At 44.8% G+C, this 16,265-nt stretch overlaps 1 protein-coding gene across 4 annotated transcripts in view; it reads right to left on the minus strand.

The window, feature by feature from the left end:
• Nucleotides 1-16,265, minus strand: part of PBX1 (PBX homeobox 1) — a 282,525-nt gene that overhangs the window by 42,701 nt on the left and 223,559 nt on the right. For all 4 annotated transcript variants that reach the window (XM_060134242.1, XM_060134251.1, XM_060134267.1 and 1 more), the window contains 2 exons: nucleotides 14,299-14,543; nucleotides 7,822-8,012 (listed from right to left, as the gene is read on the minus strand). In XM_060134242.1, coding sequence (XP_059990225.1) covers nucleotides 7,822-8,012; nucleotides 14,299-14,543 — 436 coding nt within the window. The remainder of the gene's footprint in view (nucleotides 1-7,821; nucleotides 8,013-14,298; nucleotides 14,544-16,265) is intronic.

Below are 16,265 nucleotides of genomic sequence, written 5' to 3' on the forward strand. Positions count from 1 at the left end.
AAAGCGTTCTTTAAATACTTCATTGTGTACTGTCGGGACACTAAGCAGAAGAACAATCACATGTATTATACAAATATTTATACAGAGTGGTGAGGGGCATGAAGTTTCAAAATTCCACCATGTTGGTTTTGAACCCTGGACCAGCTGAATACCAGCTGGGTGATTTGGGGTGCCTCTTCAAACTTCAGCTTCTTCAAATGACAGTCAAAAGAGTCAAACTGACCTCACGGGGTGACAGGGAGAAATCAGGTCATACATAGAGAGAACTCAGCACAGTGCCTGGTACACGACAAATACTAGGACTTACTGGGGATTCTTCCTACCAGGTTCCAGGCCTTGGGCCATACCCCCTCAGAGCCATCAATTCAAATTATTCACTTTTCACAACTAGTGAGGTAGCTATGGTTATTCCCATTTACCAATGAAGAACTGAGTTCAAAGGTCACTCAACTAGTAGGTTATAGGGCCAAAGTATCAATTCAGGTCTGCCTGACTACAAAACCCAGCCTCTTTTTTGTACACAGATTGCCTCCTGGCAATTACAGAGACTCTGTAGCCATAAGTTAAAAATAAGTTGTCTGGACTTCCCTGGTGGCACAGTGGTTAAGACTCCATGCTCCCAATGCAGGGGGCCCGTGTTTGATCCCTGGTCAGGGAATTAGATCCCACACGCATGCTGCAACTAAGGAGCCCATGTGCCGCAACAAAGGAGGCCGTGAGCCACAACTAAGGAGCCCACCTGCTGCAACTAAGGAGACTGCCTGCCTCAACTAAGACCCACAGCAACCAAATTAATAAATAAATATTTTTTTAAAAGTTATTTTCTCTCTGTTCTATCCCCATATAGGTGCATGCAACATTTTTAAAAGGCATGGGGAAGGGGGGCGAGAAAGGATGGAAATTAACCCCCTGACTACTTGACCTCCCTTGAAAGGAGAAAAGCAGCACTTTCTAAGCAGGAACAGCTGCTAAATGGTAAAACATAAGCCCACAGAAATCTTTTTAATATATAGGTTGCGAAAATGAAGAAAACCACTTTTTGAATAAAAGCATTTTTCTTCTTAAAAGAAAAAGTGCTAATTGAACTAATTTAAAGTGAGAATCACTTTGTTGCCTCCTCCCCGCTAAGGCCTGAGGATAGCTGGGGTTTGCTTAGGGATGCCTGGCTCCTTGCAGATGCTGGCTGGCCCTCCTTGAGGGGGTGGGGTCTCTATCTTTAAATTAGCTCCATTAGCACTTCTGCCTTTCTAGCTTTTATCAAAGGTTTTTCCTTATGGGGAAAAAAAAATTTCCAGAACATCCCTGGTTATGCCAGGATATTGAATTTTCTGATTTAAGCCAACAGAAAGCACCAATCGCCTTGCTAGACAGGAAATTCAGCTAATATTGTATTTTCCGGGTCCCACTTGGATTAATTAACATAATAAAGTGCCTGATTTTACCGGATGAACACCATCTGTCCATAGGTATTAACCACATCTGCCCAGATTATGCCAAGCCCAAGTCACCCTCCCAAATCATGCTGAGTTTCTGGGTCACCCAGCATCAGAAATTGGGCAGATTGGATTAAAAGGCCCAACTAAAAAGGAGGCGTGTATGAAGAGCCCTTGCATGATGGGAATTTGAGGATGGTAGGCAAGTGGCTAACCCGGTCTCCAAGCTAGTCTTTGGATAACCTCTGGCTTCCTCTTGGCCTAAAGAAAACAGTTGTTTTAGGCCTGGGGAAGTGGCCCCTGAAGGCTCCCCTAATTGGGAGTTGTTTGCATTAGCATTACAGTGTATTTCTTGGGACTCTTCCAACTGAGCTCATAGGAAGCCTCTCTGGAATGAGCTGGGGTGCAGGGATGGTGCAGACAGCTGTTCCCGGCTCTCTCCTCCTGGTGACGTGCAATCTTCCTTTAGGTGGTCTCATCTACTCAGATGGATGCACTTAGCACCTTGTGCAGTGGCTGTCTCAATCTAGGGCCTTGGAAGCCCCAGAAGTAGGATTTTGCAGAATTTCAAGAAACTCAGTAAAAATAATATAATTCTGACGATAAGGTTATTTGAACTAAGACACCTGGTTTCTTTGCTTTGGCTGGAAGCGTTTTCAGCTCGGTGAGTTAACATGTGTTATTTCAAGCCAACCAAAAGCTCTGATCATCAGTTAGCCAGGTAAACTTAAGAGATGTGGAAGTTGATTAAATTTTAGGGATGGAACCTTTCAAATCACAGTGACTCAAGAGGGTGGAGTGTAGGCACTGTGCACATATGTTGCTAACCACCAAATGTGTTATCTCTGACCAAATGCCTCTCCTAAAAGCCAACACCCCATTTACTACTGCATACCCCAGACACTTCCAACAAACTCTGTGCTGCTAAGACTAGTATCACATTTCACCCAAACCAGCTCCATTTTCTTTTCTTTCCATATTATATAATGACATCACCATCGATACAGAGTTCATTGTATTTGCTAATCTGTTCGTCCATTCATTCGTTTGTTTATTCCTTCAAATATTTGAGTACGTAGCATGCGCCAGCATCTGGGAGCGATTCTCAATTCTTCTTGTTCTCTTACTGGATAAACACTCTCTGTCCATAGGTATTAACCACATCTGTCCAGATTATGCCAAGCCTAAGTCACCCTCCCAAATCATGCTGAGTTTCTGGGTCACCCAGCATCAGAAATTGGGCAGATTGGATTAAAAGGCCCAACTAAAAAGGAGGCATGTATTAAGAGCTCTTGCATGATGGGAATTTGAGGAAGGTAGGCCCCAGAGCAAGTCTTCCCAGTTCTATTTTTCAAATCTATCCCTTTTGTTCCATCCTTAGTGTCACTGTTATTTTTGAAATGGGTTTAGAGGAGCCACAGTCTGTCATATAATGGTCTTAGTAGTGTCGTCCAACAGCACTTTCTGCAATGAGGAAAATAAGTGTTCTCTGTTCTCCAATATAGCAGCCATCAGCTGCATGTGGCTATCGAGTGGCTGAAATAGGGCTCGTATAACTGGAGTGCTAAAGTTTTAAATTTTATTTACTTTAATTTTAATTAATTTAAATTTAAAATCAAGAAGCCACAGACTAGACAGTGCAACTCCATACTGATGCTTTCCCTAAATCATGGCCAAGCAACCCTCCTAGAAGAAGAGCATGGACTCACAGCCCTGGTGCACACCATCAAAAGCACGAAATGGCTCCAAAACCCCCTGCTGTAGTCTATTCCATCACATACCAATGTTTATCTTAAAATAAGAATATTTTCCTCCAAATATCTGAGTAAAATGGGGAAGGTTTTTCATACTTATTCTGTATTTCCCCAGTTTGAGAAGCACACACCTCAACAGTGGTCTCCTACCGTTTCTTTGAATTCAGCTCATCTTCAAGAAAATCACTAGAGGAATTCCTCCAAACCATGGATCTGATCATGAAAATAATAATAATAATAATAATAAATAATATATAATATATAATATACTGAACCTTACTATATTATAGCTGAATTACGGTGTGAATACTATGTTCCAGACACTATACTTTTTTAATATATTATCTTATTTATTCTTGTATAGAATTATCCCCATTTTAGAAACACAAAAACTGAGTCTTAGGGAGGATAAGCCACTGACCCCGGGTCACAAAGGTAGTCAGGGTTGTAGCAAGAATCTGAATCCAAGAAGTGCAGCTTGAGAACTTACACTATAAATTACTACATCCCCTCCTTAAACAGCTCAGAGTTTCTGCTGCTTCATAGGACCAAGTTGAAATCTTTGCTGGTACAGTTAAGGTCTTTCAGTGGATCTAGCCCCTCCCTAGTGTCTCATTTCCCTCCAATCCTACACATGCTCTACATAATTTCATCCAGCTACATCATATGCTTCTCCATTCCCCAAAGACACTCACGGCGTTCATGTTCCCTTGCCTTTTCATACCACCCTGTGTATTTCTCTCCAGCAGCATTTGCCACAAGTTTACATGTGTCTTCCCAACTAAACAGCAAACCCTCAAGGGGAGGAGCCATGTTTCACACATATTTGAAACCCCGCTGCCCAACACACAGTATGCATTCCAGTAAGTAATGCCTGTTGAAGTTGAATTATGTTGTTCACTTTGCTTCTGTGATTCCTTCTATGTGTTAAACATCATACTCCTCTGAGACTCAGCACTGTCTGCCTCTCCCTGATTTTCGATCCTCTCTCCCCTTTGGGTAAACTTGGCAGATGTACTTCCTGTGATCATGCGCAGTTTTATGCTGTTATAAGAGCACCTGTCCCAGGAGGACCCACATTTACATGCATTTTTTCATCTTTGTTATTCCAGTGGCTAATATAGCATTTGACAGAGAGTAAAAACTCAGAGAAGTAAATAAATCTAAATACAGTGCCAGTTTGGCCAGACCTTATTGGATGTCCTTTCCTCTTTCTTACCGTCCCCTTTGCTAATCATTTTAGGTAACTCCATCTACCAGGGTGAAGTGCAGAGGTGTACTTCCAACCATGTGTTTAGGTTCTTATTGTTCTCTCTAGCAAGATGTTATTTTTAAAAAACAAGATAAAATTACTGTATTGCTAGAAAACCATTAAAAGGGTTTACAAGTTCTCTCTCTCAAAGAATTATTGTAGTCCTGACAATAAGCTTACCAAGTTTTACAGCACAATGCTTGATATAAAGCTGAAATAATAAATGTTGAGTGAATGAATGAATGAGTGGGATTTTTAAGTTAAACTTTTCTGGCACTATAAGGAAGACAAAAAGGATATGACTTGGGGCTTCCCTGGTGGCGCAGTGGTTGGGAGTCCGCCTGCCGATGCAGGGGACACGGGTTCGTGCCCCGGTCCGGGAAGATCCCACATGCCGCAGAGCGGCTGCGCCTGTGAGCCATGGCCGCTGAGCCTGCGTGTCCAGAGCCTGTGCTCCGCAACGGGAGAGGCCACAACAGTGAGAGGCCCGCGTACCGCAAAAAAAAAAAAAAAAAAAAGGATATGACTTGAGTGGACAAAACCTGGCCCAAATGCTCAGCTGGGGAGTGTGGAAGGCAGAATCCTAAGAAGATATGTAAGATTCCACCCTGGGGTACATCTCTTTCCCTTGAGCGTATGTGTTGGGGGGCACTGTGAAAATAACAGGATATCCTTCCTGTGATTAAGTTACCAATCAGTTGACTTTGCGTTAATGAAATGGGAGATTAGGTTAAATCCTTAAAATGGTGACATTCTCCAGGAAGAAAGCAAGCAGACAACTTGTAAGCTGCCTGTGGAGAGGGCAGCTTCTAGGATCTGGGGACTTCAGTTCTACAACCACAAGGAACTGAATTATGCCCCTACTGGAATGAGCTTCAGATAAGAGCGTGGCCTCAGTGGACCCCTGGGTTGCAGCTTTGTCAGACTAGAGCAGAGAACCCAGGTTAGCCTGCCCAGGCTCCTGAACAACAGAAACCGTGAGATAATAACTCTGTGTTGTTCTAAGCTGCTAAATTTGTGGTGATCTGTTCTTCAGCAACACAAAATACAAGGAATGTTACACAACAAAGCAGTAACATTCAATTCTGCATACCCATTACATGACGAAGACTAATCCTGTTACTAAATCAAGTCCTCCTTGCATTTTGTCTTCCAAGAAATCTTTTCCGATGAAGCCCTGCCCATCAGATGCATGGTTTAGAGAAGCACATGAACATTAGCAGTGAATGTGTCTTTCTTAGTAAAGTGTGTTTAGCTAGCTTTCCCAATTATAGATAGCACTAGAAGCAATGATATTAGCTACCGCAATCAGGAAGTCCAGGCAAACGTTTATTTTTGAGCTGGAAAAACCATTTGCTTAGCCTTGGGTTGGCACTTGGGGTCATATTTTTTCAGCGATACTAAATATACATACCTCTAAGTAAATGCTAATAACAAAGACAAAAGGTTAGTTGTTTTAGTTTTGAACCTTGGCTCAGAGGCAATGATTTAAAGCTTGCAGCCAAAGCAGGAAAGAGACCCTCTCTTACAGTGACTGTCCTTCTGGTGCCAACTGGAACAATCTAGGCAAAGGCTGGTGGAAGTGAAAGGGACTGTGTACAAAGCTCGCCTAGTTTCGCGTCTTTTAGAGTCTGACCTTCTGCTGGCCACAGCAGAGTTACTGAGAGAAGAAATCCTATGAGAAAATGATTCTGCTCCTCCCTTCTCTCTGATTTCTTTCTTGAAAAGAACCGAGTCTGGGCCCAATTTTTCTTTTTTTTTTTTCAGTATCTGCCAACATAAATGCCAACTCCAGCATTTTAACGAGGGGAGTTACCATGGGGATGTAAACAACACATGCAGAGTGGCAGCGGCCACAGCACAGGGGAAAGACCCAGACACAGGCCACCAGTCACTTGCACTTTGTACCGTGCGGAACGGCCTGCTTTAAAGAAGCCAAGCTGGCAGCAGGCCACGGGGCGAGGGCGATGCACGGCGGTGGCGGTGGGGGGGGTCCTGCTTCGGAGGGCCTGTGCATTCCCCCACTCATCACCATGCTCTGCTGGGAACAGCTCTCTTCATTTGTACTTTCTCTTGACTAACTCTATGGAATTCTATTAGCCCAGAGATCCAGTTTGCTAGCTGGCGTTCTTATTTCATATTCCACGTGATCCAAAACACAATGAATAAAAGGGAGTTTAGGAGGTGCCAGGGAGTTTTAAAGAGGTCTGTGAACTGTAAAGACCACACTTGTGAAGAGAGAGAAAAGGTAAGAGAGCTGAATACTACATGATTTCCGGGGTGAAAAAATTTAAAAAGCAGAGCATTTGGGTGTCTGAATGAAAAGGAACAAAACTACAGATTATTAAAGGGTATATGACCCTGACATACCTAATGTTTCAATAATAAAAATCATATGTTGGGATTATATTCAGGAATTGAAACAATGAATGATGAAATCTGCATTGATAGAAGATGGCTAATTTAAGATGAACTGTAGATCACAAAGGATATCCACACTCTGAAAACTTATTTATTAGATCAATTATCAACACACTCCCCTAGAGTAGATGAAAGATATGATATCGCCATTTTACAGGCTGGATAACAGAAGCCAAAGAAATCAAAGGGATTTGTACAAATCCATTGGTCTAGAGGGTAGGAGGACCAAGGACTGATTATTTGTTCTATAGTCTCAGTTTTTGTCGTAAAGGACCTTTCTATCCGTGATTTCAACTGAATTCTTTGACCTCACAAATTAGGTCACAAGTTAACGTCAGGTAGAAAACATCAAATCTTGATTGAAAATCTGGCCCATATCAGACCAGTCCCTTGCCCCTCTACGCCCAAGGGACCATGTCTTCTTCATCTTTTCATCTCTGTGCCCCTAAAACTCAGCCCAGAGTAGGACACATGGTAATCTAGTTATAAATATTTGTTGACTCGAACTGGGTGCCCTCTCTGCCTACATATACTGTGGCAAAGATTCCCAGCTCTCAATCAGAACTTTCTGGGAGAAAATAGGTCATTGCACTATCTAGCAAGACCTGTATGGGCCCATAGTTACAAACTATTCCTGTGAAAGAGACACCTAGCGGTATGAAAACAAAAAGTCCTGCTTTTTCTGTCCCTGTAGCTAAGTCATCCTTGCTTCTCATGACGGGTGAGTAAGCAGCGGCCATAAAAAATACCCCCGCCCATGACACGTTTTCCTGGAGCCGTATAAGAGCAATGGCCATCCACCCTCCCTGCACTCCTTTCCCTGACTAAGAACATTTCTCAGGCTACCACTTGGCTTAGCCTTGAACATGATGACAACGGAGTCTTTGGAGAGGGCCAGCCGTGGATTCCAACCCTGGATCAGTGGGTTCTCCCCAAGGACAGACCCCTGCTGGGGACTCACCGCGCATCCAGAAACCGGGAACGCAGGATCATGACGGCCTCACATGTGCTTTGCTTCAGCTGCATCTGGATGGAGCTGAACTTGCGGTGGATGATACTGACCATCCGTTCGATCTCCTTCGGGGAGATGGGCCTGGTCCGGCTTTGCTCTCGCAGGAGATTCATCACATGGGTGGTGAACTCATTACAGGCCTGGAACGGCAGGATGACACACGTGGGGTGTGGGGAGGGTCCAAGCCTCAGCACACTCGACGTGAGGCTGTGTAGGTCTTTTGCTAGAGACGTGTGCAGGTAAGGAAAGTGGGCTAGTTTGTGGCATTCTGTCAAATCGGAAAAAATAAATGACGCCTGGAAATCCCTTTCCACCCATTTGATTATAATTTTTGGCCATGCTGTGGATTTTTTTAAAGGGAAAAGAAAATTCTTAAGTATTTTTCAAAATCAATTATTTTTCATGATTTTACTACTATGAAAGATGAGAACACGGACACTAGTATAAAACACACTTCACAACCCTTCACCCTAATGTTAACAGTCAAAGAGAGTTTGGGGCCACATATAGCATGAACTTTCTGTCTTGCCCTTATCTCTGATATGTTAAAGCTTCCAAATATTCAATTCAGCATAAACAGCCCGAAGAGTGGAATCATGGACTTAAAAGCTCTGATAACTCTTCTGGGAGATTTCTCATCCATCTATTTCTACTTCTACTTTTATCGTAAGGACTCCCTCCTATGCCGGTCTTCCGAAGATCTGCTATGTCTATAACACAAAGGGAATAGGTTAAAAAAAAAAAACAGCATCCAAATATGAATTAGAGGATTCAGGAGTTATCCCTGCAGAAAGGAAAACTCTCAGGTTAGAGACCAACATACTCTCAGCTCTGGAAGTGAAACTGGAGATCATTTTTCCCGCCTCCTTATTTTACAGTTGGGAAAACTGTGGCTCCAAGAGATGAAGGGCCCACAGCAAAAAACAGCAGCTGAGGCAGGACCTGAACACATCCTCATCCAGGCCAGGGTGTCTCTTCTTTCCCAGACCCTGAATCTGCTCCTCAGAGCACCACTGCCCTTTCTCTTAGTTACCATTACTTATCATCTCGGTAGTCGGGTTTTATTAGTGAACATTCAATAAAATATCTACTCACAGGTTAACTCACAGTAATGTTCTAAAACTGTATAAGACTGTTCACAAAAAAGGGCAACTTGATGCTGTGAGACTTGAAGAACTAAGGACTCAAAGGGTTCAACTTAATATTAACAGTGGCAACACGCCCATTGAGGCTAACACTGCATTGCCCTCGTTTTTTACAGCACCAAGCCCTTCCTAGCTGTCAATTATGCAGTAACAATAACATATTTACAGTTCATTTCTCCAAGAAATCCTTCGAGGTCGGCTGGCCAAAGATACAAAGGCAGACGCATCCACTGGGCTGTGTCTGCACTGGGGGCTGGGAGGCCTGGGCTTTGACCTGCCTCCGTGAGTATGAGGGTAAATCCTTTCACTACTCAGTACTTCGTTTTATTTGTCCGAGAGTGGATTGAATCATTCCTGACCCTTCAGCAAGGCTAGCAGTGCCCATGCTCTAGTGCAGTGGCCTGCAGATGGAGTAAATCACTCCCGTGAACGCAGCAGTGGGCTAAGAGCACAGACTGCCTGCGTTCAGATCCTGCGCCGGCACTCACTTCGCTCTGGGGCCTCGGTTAGTTACGTAAGATCCCTGTATCTCGTCTTCCCTATTCGTGAAATGGGGATGACAGTACCTCAAAGGGTGTGGTAAGGACTACATGAGTTACTCTCTTTGTGTCTGGCCACATAAATTGTGTCATTATCATCGCTTCAAAGTACAGAGAACTAAGAAACCCAGCACAGGATCACGATTGGGCAAACCTCTCGCCCCGTGGTAAAACTAAAGGGGGTCACAAATACCTTCTTTCTAGGCTGCAGGCATATGCTGCAGACAGAATCCACAGAAGATCAGGTCCAATAGCAGTTTGCTCTTACTAAGAAAACTGCTACCTAAACACAAGATCTTAGTATAAGCTTCATCTCTCCCCAACCTCAACAAGGGAGGGAGATAAAACCTGGCAGCGAGTTGGCGGCAAGTCTATAAGAAATCGGGGTGGGGCGTGGTGGGGGGAGGCACACGGCAGGCATCCTAAGTGGCTTTCCGGAGAAACGCTTCATCCCCCGCTGGGCTGCAGCCTCCCCCCCCAATGGGGGCTCACAGGGAGGAGGGACTGGATGTGAAGGAGGTATTGTCAAGTGCACTTGCTCTCTGCTGGGGAGCCACAGTGCTCGGCTAATCATGATGTGCTTCATTACGGTGAATAAAAATACTCACAATACCTGGTGCTTATTTAGGGCATTGGATCCCGGGCCCCTCTCTGCTCTGCCCCAAACAGACAGTGGAGTCTTTTCACCCACTGCTGAGGTGCAGCAAGACAGCTGCTCAACAGCTGCTCGGGAACACGCAACAGACAGTGCAGAGGAGTTCCAAGTCCATTTTAGACAGACAGAACACAGTGATCCAGATTTTTCCAGGACCTGAACTACCCACGTCTCCTCCTCAGTTCCCCCAAGCTCGGCACCTTCACAGGCTGTGCTGCTCCCATGTAGCCAGGCGCTCCTGATGGAATTGGGAAGCGTGGGGATGGCAATCGTTCATTAAATAGGACCCTCGCCGGCTGAAGGTTTCTGTGACAGAGGAGACTCTGCTGCAGACTGTCCGAAAGATGGTACACCTCCTGGAGCTATCCCTCCAGCTGCCCCCAGAAAGCGGACGCTTTCTGAAAGGAGACATCCCAAGTTCTAGGGCAAAGGCCCTTTTGGGAGCAGCCTACCCAAGAGAAGCTCTCTTAGAAAATCCTGCTTGAGTTTAAGCAATTTAATCCTAGACTTGAAGCCTCCTTCCTGCACTTCTCTTCAGCCCACCTTCTTCGCTTACTGCTTCAAACTGGATTCGGCTGCCAATTTCAGCAACGAATGTGACTGGGATTTTAAGACTTTCTTGGCTGTGAGGGGACCTGACCCACCTGGGTTCGGCCTTAGAGACAGCCTTGTCAATGCCCTGGCAGCATTATTTACCAAAACTGAAAAGTGAAGAACTCTGCAAAACGACAAGAGTATCGTTTCTTAGAATAGCACTTGGAACAAAATTCAGGTTTCTGGATATCACGGTTTTATCTATTAGAATATTCGCTTCCAACATGATCTGCTGAAAAAGTGTTTTACCAGCCCCTTTTAATGAAGAAAACAATTTCCTTCTTTTCTTTTGAATGAAAGTCTCTAGAAGCCTTCTTTATCTAATAACCTCAGGGTGAAACAATGGCTGACTCATGTTGGGTTTTTTTTGGGGGGGGAGGTGGGGGATGGGTGAGTAGGGTTATGGTAGCTACTTACTGGAAAGCTAATTGATCCTCTGGTTATCTACCATCACCAAACTAAAATCAAAACAAAACAAACCAAAACAACAGAACCAACTCTTAAATAGTCAGTTTGGTAACCATCTAGGTACTACTAAAACAGAGACTGACATTTTTCCTATTTTTAAGGAAGCTCCCGCAAGGAATGCTTACAGAAAACAATGAAGAAGATCTGTCTCTCAGACATACTAGCTAGAAGGTTAGTGGCATAATTTCCTTATAATCTGCTGTTTACTATGATTAACAATACAACTAATGTTAATAAATTATTAAGCACATAGAGTATGTTAAACAGTATTCAGTTCTTACCCAGAAAATGCCCAAAGAAATAAGGAAATGATTTTTTAGTGTTTTTGAAGAATAACAAATACAGACTGCTACTACATTTACCTAATTTGCTCTGTACTGATGGAGCTTTTCCTTAAGCTCCCAATTTCCAGCATGATTATTATTTAGAATAGGTAGATATCTGTGAGAAGTTTCTGAAGAAGAATAGTTTTTTTTTATCACTAGCCTCTCTTAGAGAGCATCAATCTAGTCCATGAAAGTAACAGAGAGGTCAAGCCGGTTACTTCATTGTCTACAGACGTCCACACTTGTTCCATATTAAGTGCTGCTGGCTGGGTATTGTTCCAATAAGAGCCCTTGGGCTAAGGGTCAAAATCTGGCTTCCAGGGCCAACTCTGTCCCTCCTTTGGATGTGTGACCCAGATACATCACCTAACCTCTTTGACCTCCAGTTCCTCAGCTGTATCGAAATGAAGATGATGACAGTACCTGTCTGGAGGACCCAGCCTTAAAATTACCTTGAGGAACAAGTGCAGTTAAGTTGACAGAAGTGCTTTAGTCATTTTGGATGAGGATGGAAGAGTGAGACAAGGGGGGGCTTAAATCAAGGAAAGAGTCCATTCGTCTATGTTGCTGGCAACCTGAGCTAAGAAGAAAGCCAGTTTTAAACGCCATCCAGCCTAACATCCATGCCAGTTATGGGTTTAGGGAGGAAGCCACACTCGTCGTGTACCCCTGGAGTTTGGCATGAGTTAACCTGGATACTAGGTCAAGATAGTTTGTTATGCCAGAGGCCAAGCTTAGCAGTGAAGGTAAAATAGGGAAAGCACAGACTAGGAAGAACCCAAGAGGCCAGCTAGGGACCTTGTCAGCAAACGTCCCCATGTGTCTTCCCAAGTTATCCCATTAGTTGGGGCAGACTCTGAACCCTAACATGATGGCCCAGGTGGGGAAGCTGTCATAGATCAGCCAGCTTACCTGAGCTCAGCCTCTCCTGGGAACTGAGGAAATGTCTACATGAGCCTACACCGTGTTAAGAATGTTTGTTCTTTCCCAGGAAGGTGGAGGGTGATGATCCACAGGTTCTTACCACAAGATTGCTTTTATTTTCCTCCCCTTGAACCCTCCCTACACCTGTCTGATGGCTGAAATTCACCACGCTTGGCTTCCAGCTTCACACCGTTTTCCCTCACAAAAGAAGGGACTTTGTAGAAATCCATTTCAAAGGTAGATAGGAGTGCAATAATGAAACTTTCTTCACTTTAAATTTTAAAATGCCTATTTCTATTTTAAAATTTAAATTTTCTATTAAGTTTGCATTTGCCTTCTACCTAGACAGTCATAAGTGGACAGTACAGGGTCTTCCACTTTTTGCTTTTTCTCCGCTTTCTTCTGTGACCCTTAAAAAAGAAAAGAAAGCCATAAACCTAACAATTCAATGGCAGTAAGTTAACTTAGAACTTCAGGACAATGTCACATCCAAAGAGATGACAACAAATATATCTATAAATAATGGGAGGACAGCCTGACGTTAAGGGACTCCTAATAAAGTAGTATTGCTCATACTGACCAGAGGACACAATATTGATATTTAAATTCACATGTGGGGTCTTCCCCGGTGGCGCAGTGGTTAGGAATCTGCCGGCCAATGCAGGGGACACGGGTTCAAGCCCTGGTCCGGGAAGATCCCACATGCCGCAGAGCAACTAAGCCCTTGCGCCACAGCTACTGAGCCTGTGCTCTAGAGCTCGTGAGCCACAACTACTGAGCCCACGTGCCACAACTACTGAAGCCCACGCGCCTAGAGCCCCTGCTCCGCAACGAGAAGGCACCGCAATGAGAAGCCCACGCACCGCAACGAAGAGTAGCCCCCGCTTGCCTCAACTAGAGAAAGCCCACGCGCAGCAACAAAGACCCAATGCAGCCAAAAATTAAATAAATTAATAAATAAATAAATTTAAAAAAATTCACATGTGTGTGTATGTGTGTGTGGGGGTCCTCTAGTAGAGAGGGGCGCTATTATAATTAGAATACCGTACAACATTTATATACTGTTCTATGACTTAAAGCCTTTCTTAGCCTTTCCTTCATATGATTTTTATGGCTCTTTGATATCCTAGACTCCAAATCCACAGCTCTTTGCCAAAAACCCCCAGCTTTTAGGGTATAGTATGTGGACCACTGGATCCCAGAGACCATTTAGTGGAGTGTTAGGACTGGAATTCAACTTTGTCTGACTCCAGGGGTCCCCTGAGACCCTCTACTCTTCTTCTAGCGGGAGGTGTGTCTCGTATTGCACACCATATATAAAAAGCAGAACATGTTTGACTCCCATTTGAACTGAATCTAGGTAGAGCGAGGGACTTTAGTGTCCGTTCCCGTAGGATTCCATGAGCACCATGACCCTCTGCTCGTGACCCTGAGAGCCCCGGGGCTGCATGCGCACAGGGAAACACTCCAGAGCTCCAGGAACTGAGTTTTCCTTATATTGACTATGGATGTTTTCTGAAATCATCATTTACAACTTCGACTTTTTTTTAATGGCTTTATCTCTAGTTTGCCCGGGTTTTCAACAGTGGACACCAAGGACTCGGTGGGCTCAGGTTCAGCAAGTGGCTCTGGGGTGAGGCCGGAGATGCTGGACCCCAGATGTCAGTCTCCAGGAAAGGCTGCCCGCCTCGGCGCCCACAGCCCTGAGTTACCTGATGCCTCTGCCCTTTTCGTGAAGGGCTGGGGGGGCCCAGACCCCACAGGGCTGTGGTTACCTGCTCGTATTTCTCCAGCTCCGTGTGGTAGATTTGTCTGATCTGTGAGAGTTTGGCTCTGTAATCAGAATGCTCCACCGAATTGTCGGAACCGGCGCCTCCAGAAGCTGCCGCCGCCGCAGCCGCCGCGGCCGAGCCGCCACCCTTCTCTGGCCCGGCCACCCCCTCCGCCAGCAGCATGTTGTCCAGTCGCATCAGCTGGGGGTCTGTTGGCTCTTCTTCCTGCGCTCCCCGGATACTCAAAACTGCGGGAAGACCCAAAAGAGTGGGGAGGTGTTAAGAGTAACCCAACGAAGCAAAGGTTAATAACAACAACAAAAAACTCCCAATGTATCGTTTGGCTAAGTCTCAAATTACTTGCAATATGGCATCTGAGCAATGGGTTGGAAAAAGAGAGGGATTGGAGGAGGAGAAAATGCAAGGACAGATTTGCTTCGTTCCCCAAGTTAATTATATCCCATCCTATGAGGTACCTAGCATAGTCCAATTGATGGAGGCAGAAAGTAGACCAGTGGGTACCACGGGCTGCCGGGAGGGAGGGAGATAAGGAGTTCGTGATTAACCGGTACAGAGTTTCATCTTGGGAAGATGAAAAAGTTCTGGAGATGGATGGTGGTGACGGCTGCACAACAATGCGAATGTACTTAATGCCACCGGACTGTCCACTCAAAAACAGTTATAATGATAAGTTTTAGGTTATGCATATTTTACCAGTGAAAGAAATTTCAAATCTACAAAAAAATTAATGATAGCAATATAGTTTTCACTTTCATCCCCAAACTGCCAAATTTTAATTCAAGGAAAAGCATTTCCTTCTTCATTTCTAATTTTAGATTTCTGTGACGTTGTGGTTTTATACTCATTGACTTTGTAATATTCGATCAGCCTAAATTTTCATCTCCCAAATGATCTAAGCCAGGCAAATCCAGTTAATTTGGAGGGAAGTGTTAAACCTCTCCCCTGGACTAAGGATTTCCATCTCCCCACATTGAGATCAATCTGTTCCAGGTGATAAGAACTCCATCCTGGTACAAACAAGGGTGAGGTCCTTTTAACAAGCTGTCTCGGGGATTCAGAGAAGCCAGTATTCTGATAGGATGGAGAAGGCTCAGCTCTGTTAGAGGCTCTGCTTTTTATTAAAACACCATGACCATTTGCGGGGGATGAGGGGGTGATTTGGACTGAAAGAGATCAAGCGATTTAGTAAATCAGCAGAAGAGCTAGGCAGTCTCTTTTTACTACCTTCATACAACCTGCCATAAAGTAAATCACTCATCTGAGCCCAGTTTACTTGTCAGCAGCCAAGTCTTTGTTGAGAGCGAACACGAAAAGAATTTCCAATTAAAAGCAAACTGAGAGTAGGAAAGGAGGAACACGATTAAAGACAGAGGAGGAGGCGTCCCATGCGGGTTCACATCTTGGGGACGGAGATGGCAGGGTCTACGCAGCCTGGTGGGTATGTGAACACTGGTGCAGCCAGAGAGCCCAGAGCTGTTTCCAGCCGGGATGCATCTGGTGAGCACCACGGGGACGGTGCCAGGTGCAGTTGTCTCCTGAGCCTAGCAAGGCAGCCCCACGGGGTTGTGACAGGGAAGGTGGATCTGAGCTCAATCCGAGGGGACATGTAGACATTCAGGGCATTTCATCACGTATAATACCAGCATAACTGCTGGCTGTGTCCACATGCTCCTGGCTTCTAACAGGCATGACAAGAAGCAACCTTGGAAGCTGTTTCAAAGGAAAGCCCGATTCCTGTGCTAAAAGGAAAACAGCAGCTTTGCTTTCATGAAACAGGAGACAGTCAAGTGGAAGGTCAAGTCATGTGGACCAGGGCTGGCGGTTAGGAACACGAGGATTAAAGGCACGGGGTAGGGACACGTGCCCCCCACACCCCATGAAGTAAGGAAGGACGGGAGGAGGGAAAGGAGGACGTGGGGAAGGCAGTTAGCTGGGGAGGAAAGAAGGAA

Source organism: Lagenorhynchus albirostris, chromosome 2, assembly GCF_949774975.1.
Source record: "Lagenorhynchus albirostris chromosome 2, mLagAlb1.1, whole genome shotgun sequence".
Classification (NCBI taxonomy): domain Eukaryota; kingdom Metazoa; phylum Chordata; class Mammalia; order Artiodactyla; family Delphinidae; genus Lagenorhynchus; species Lagenorhynchus albirostris.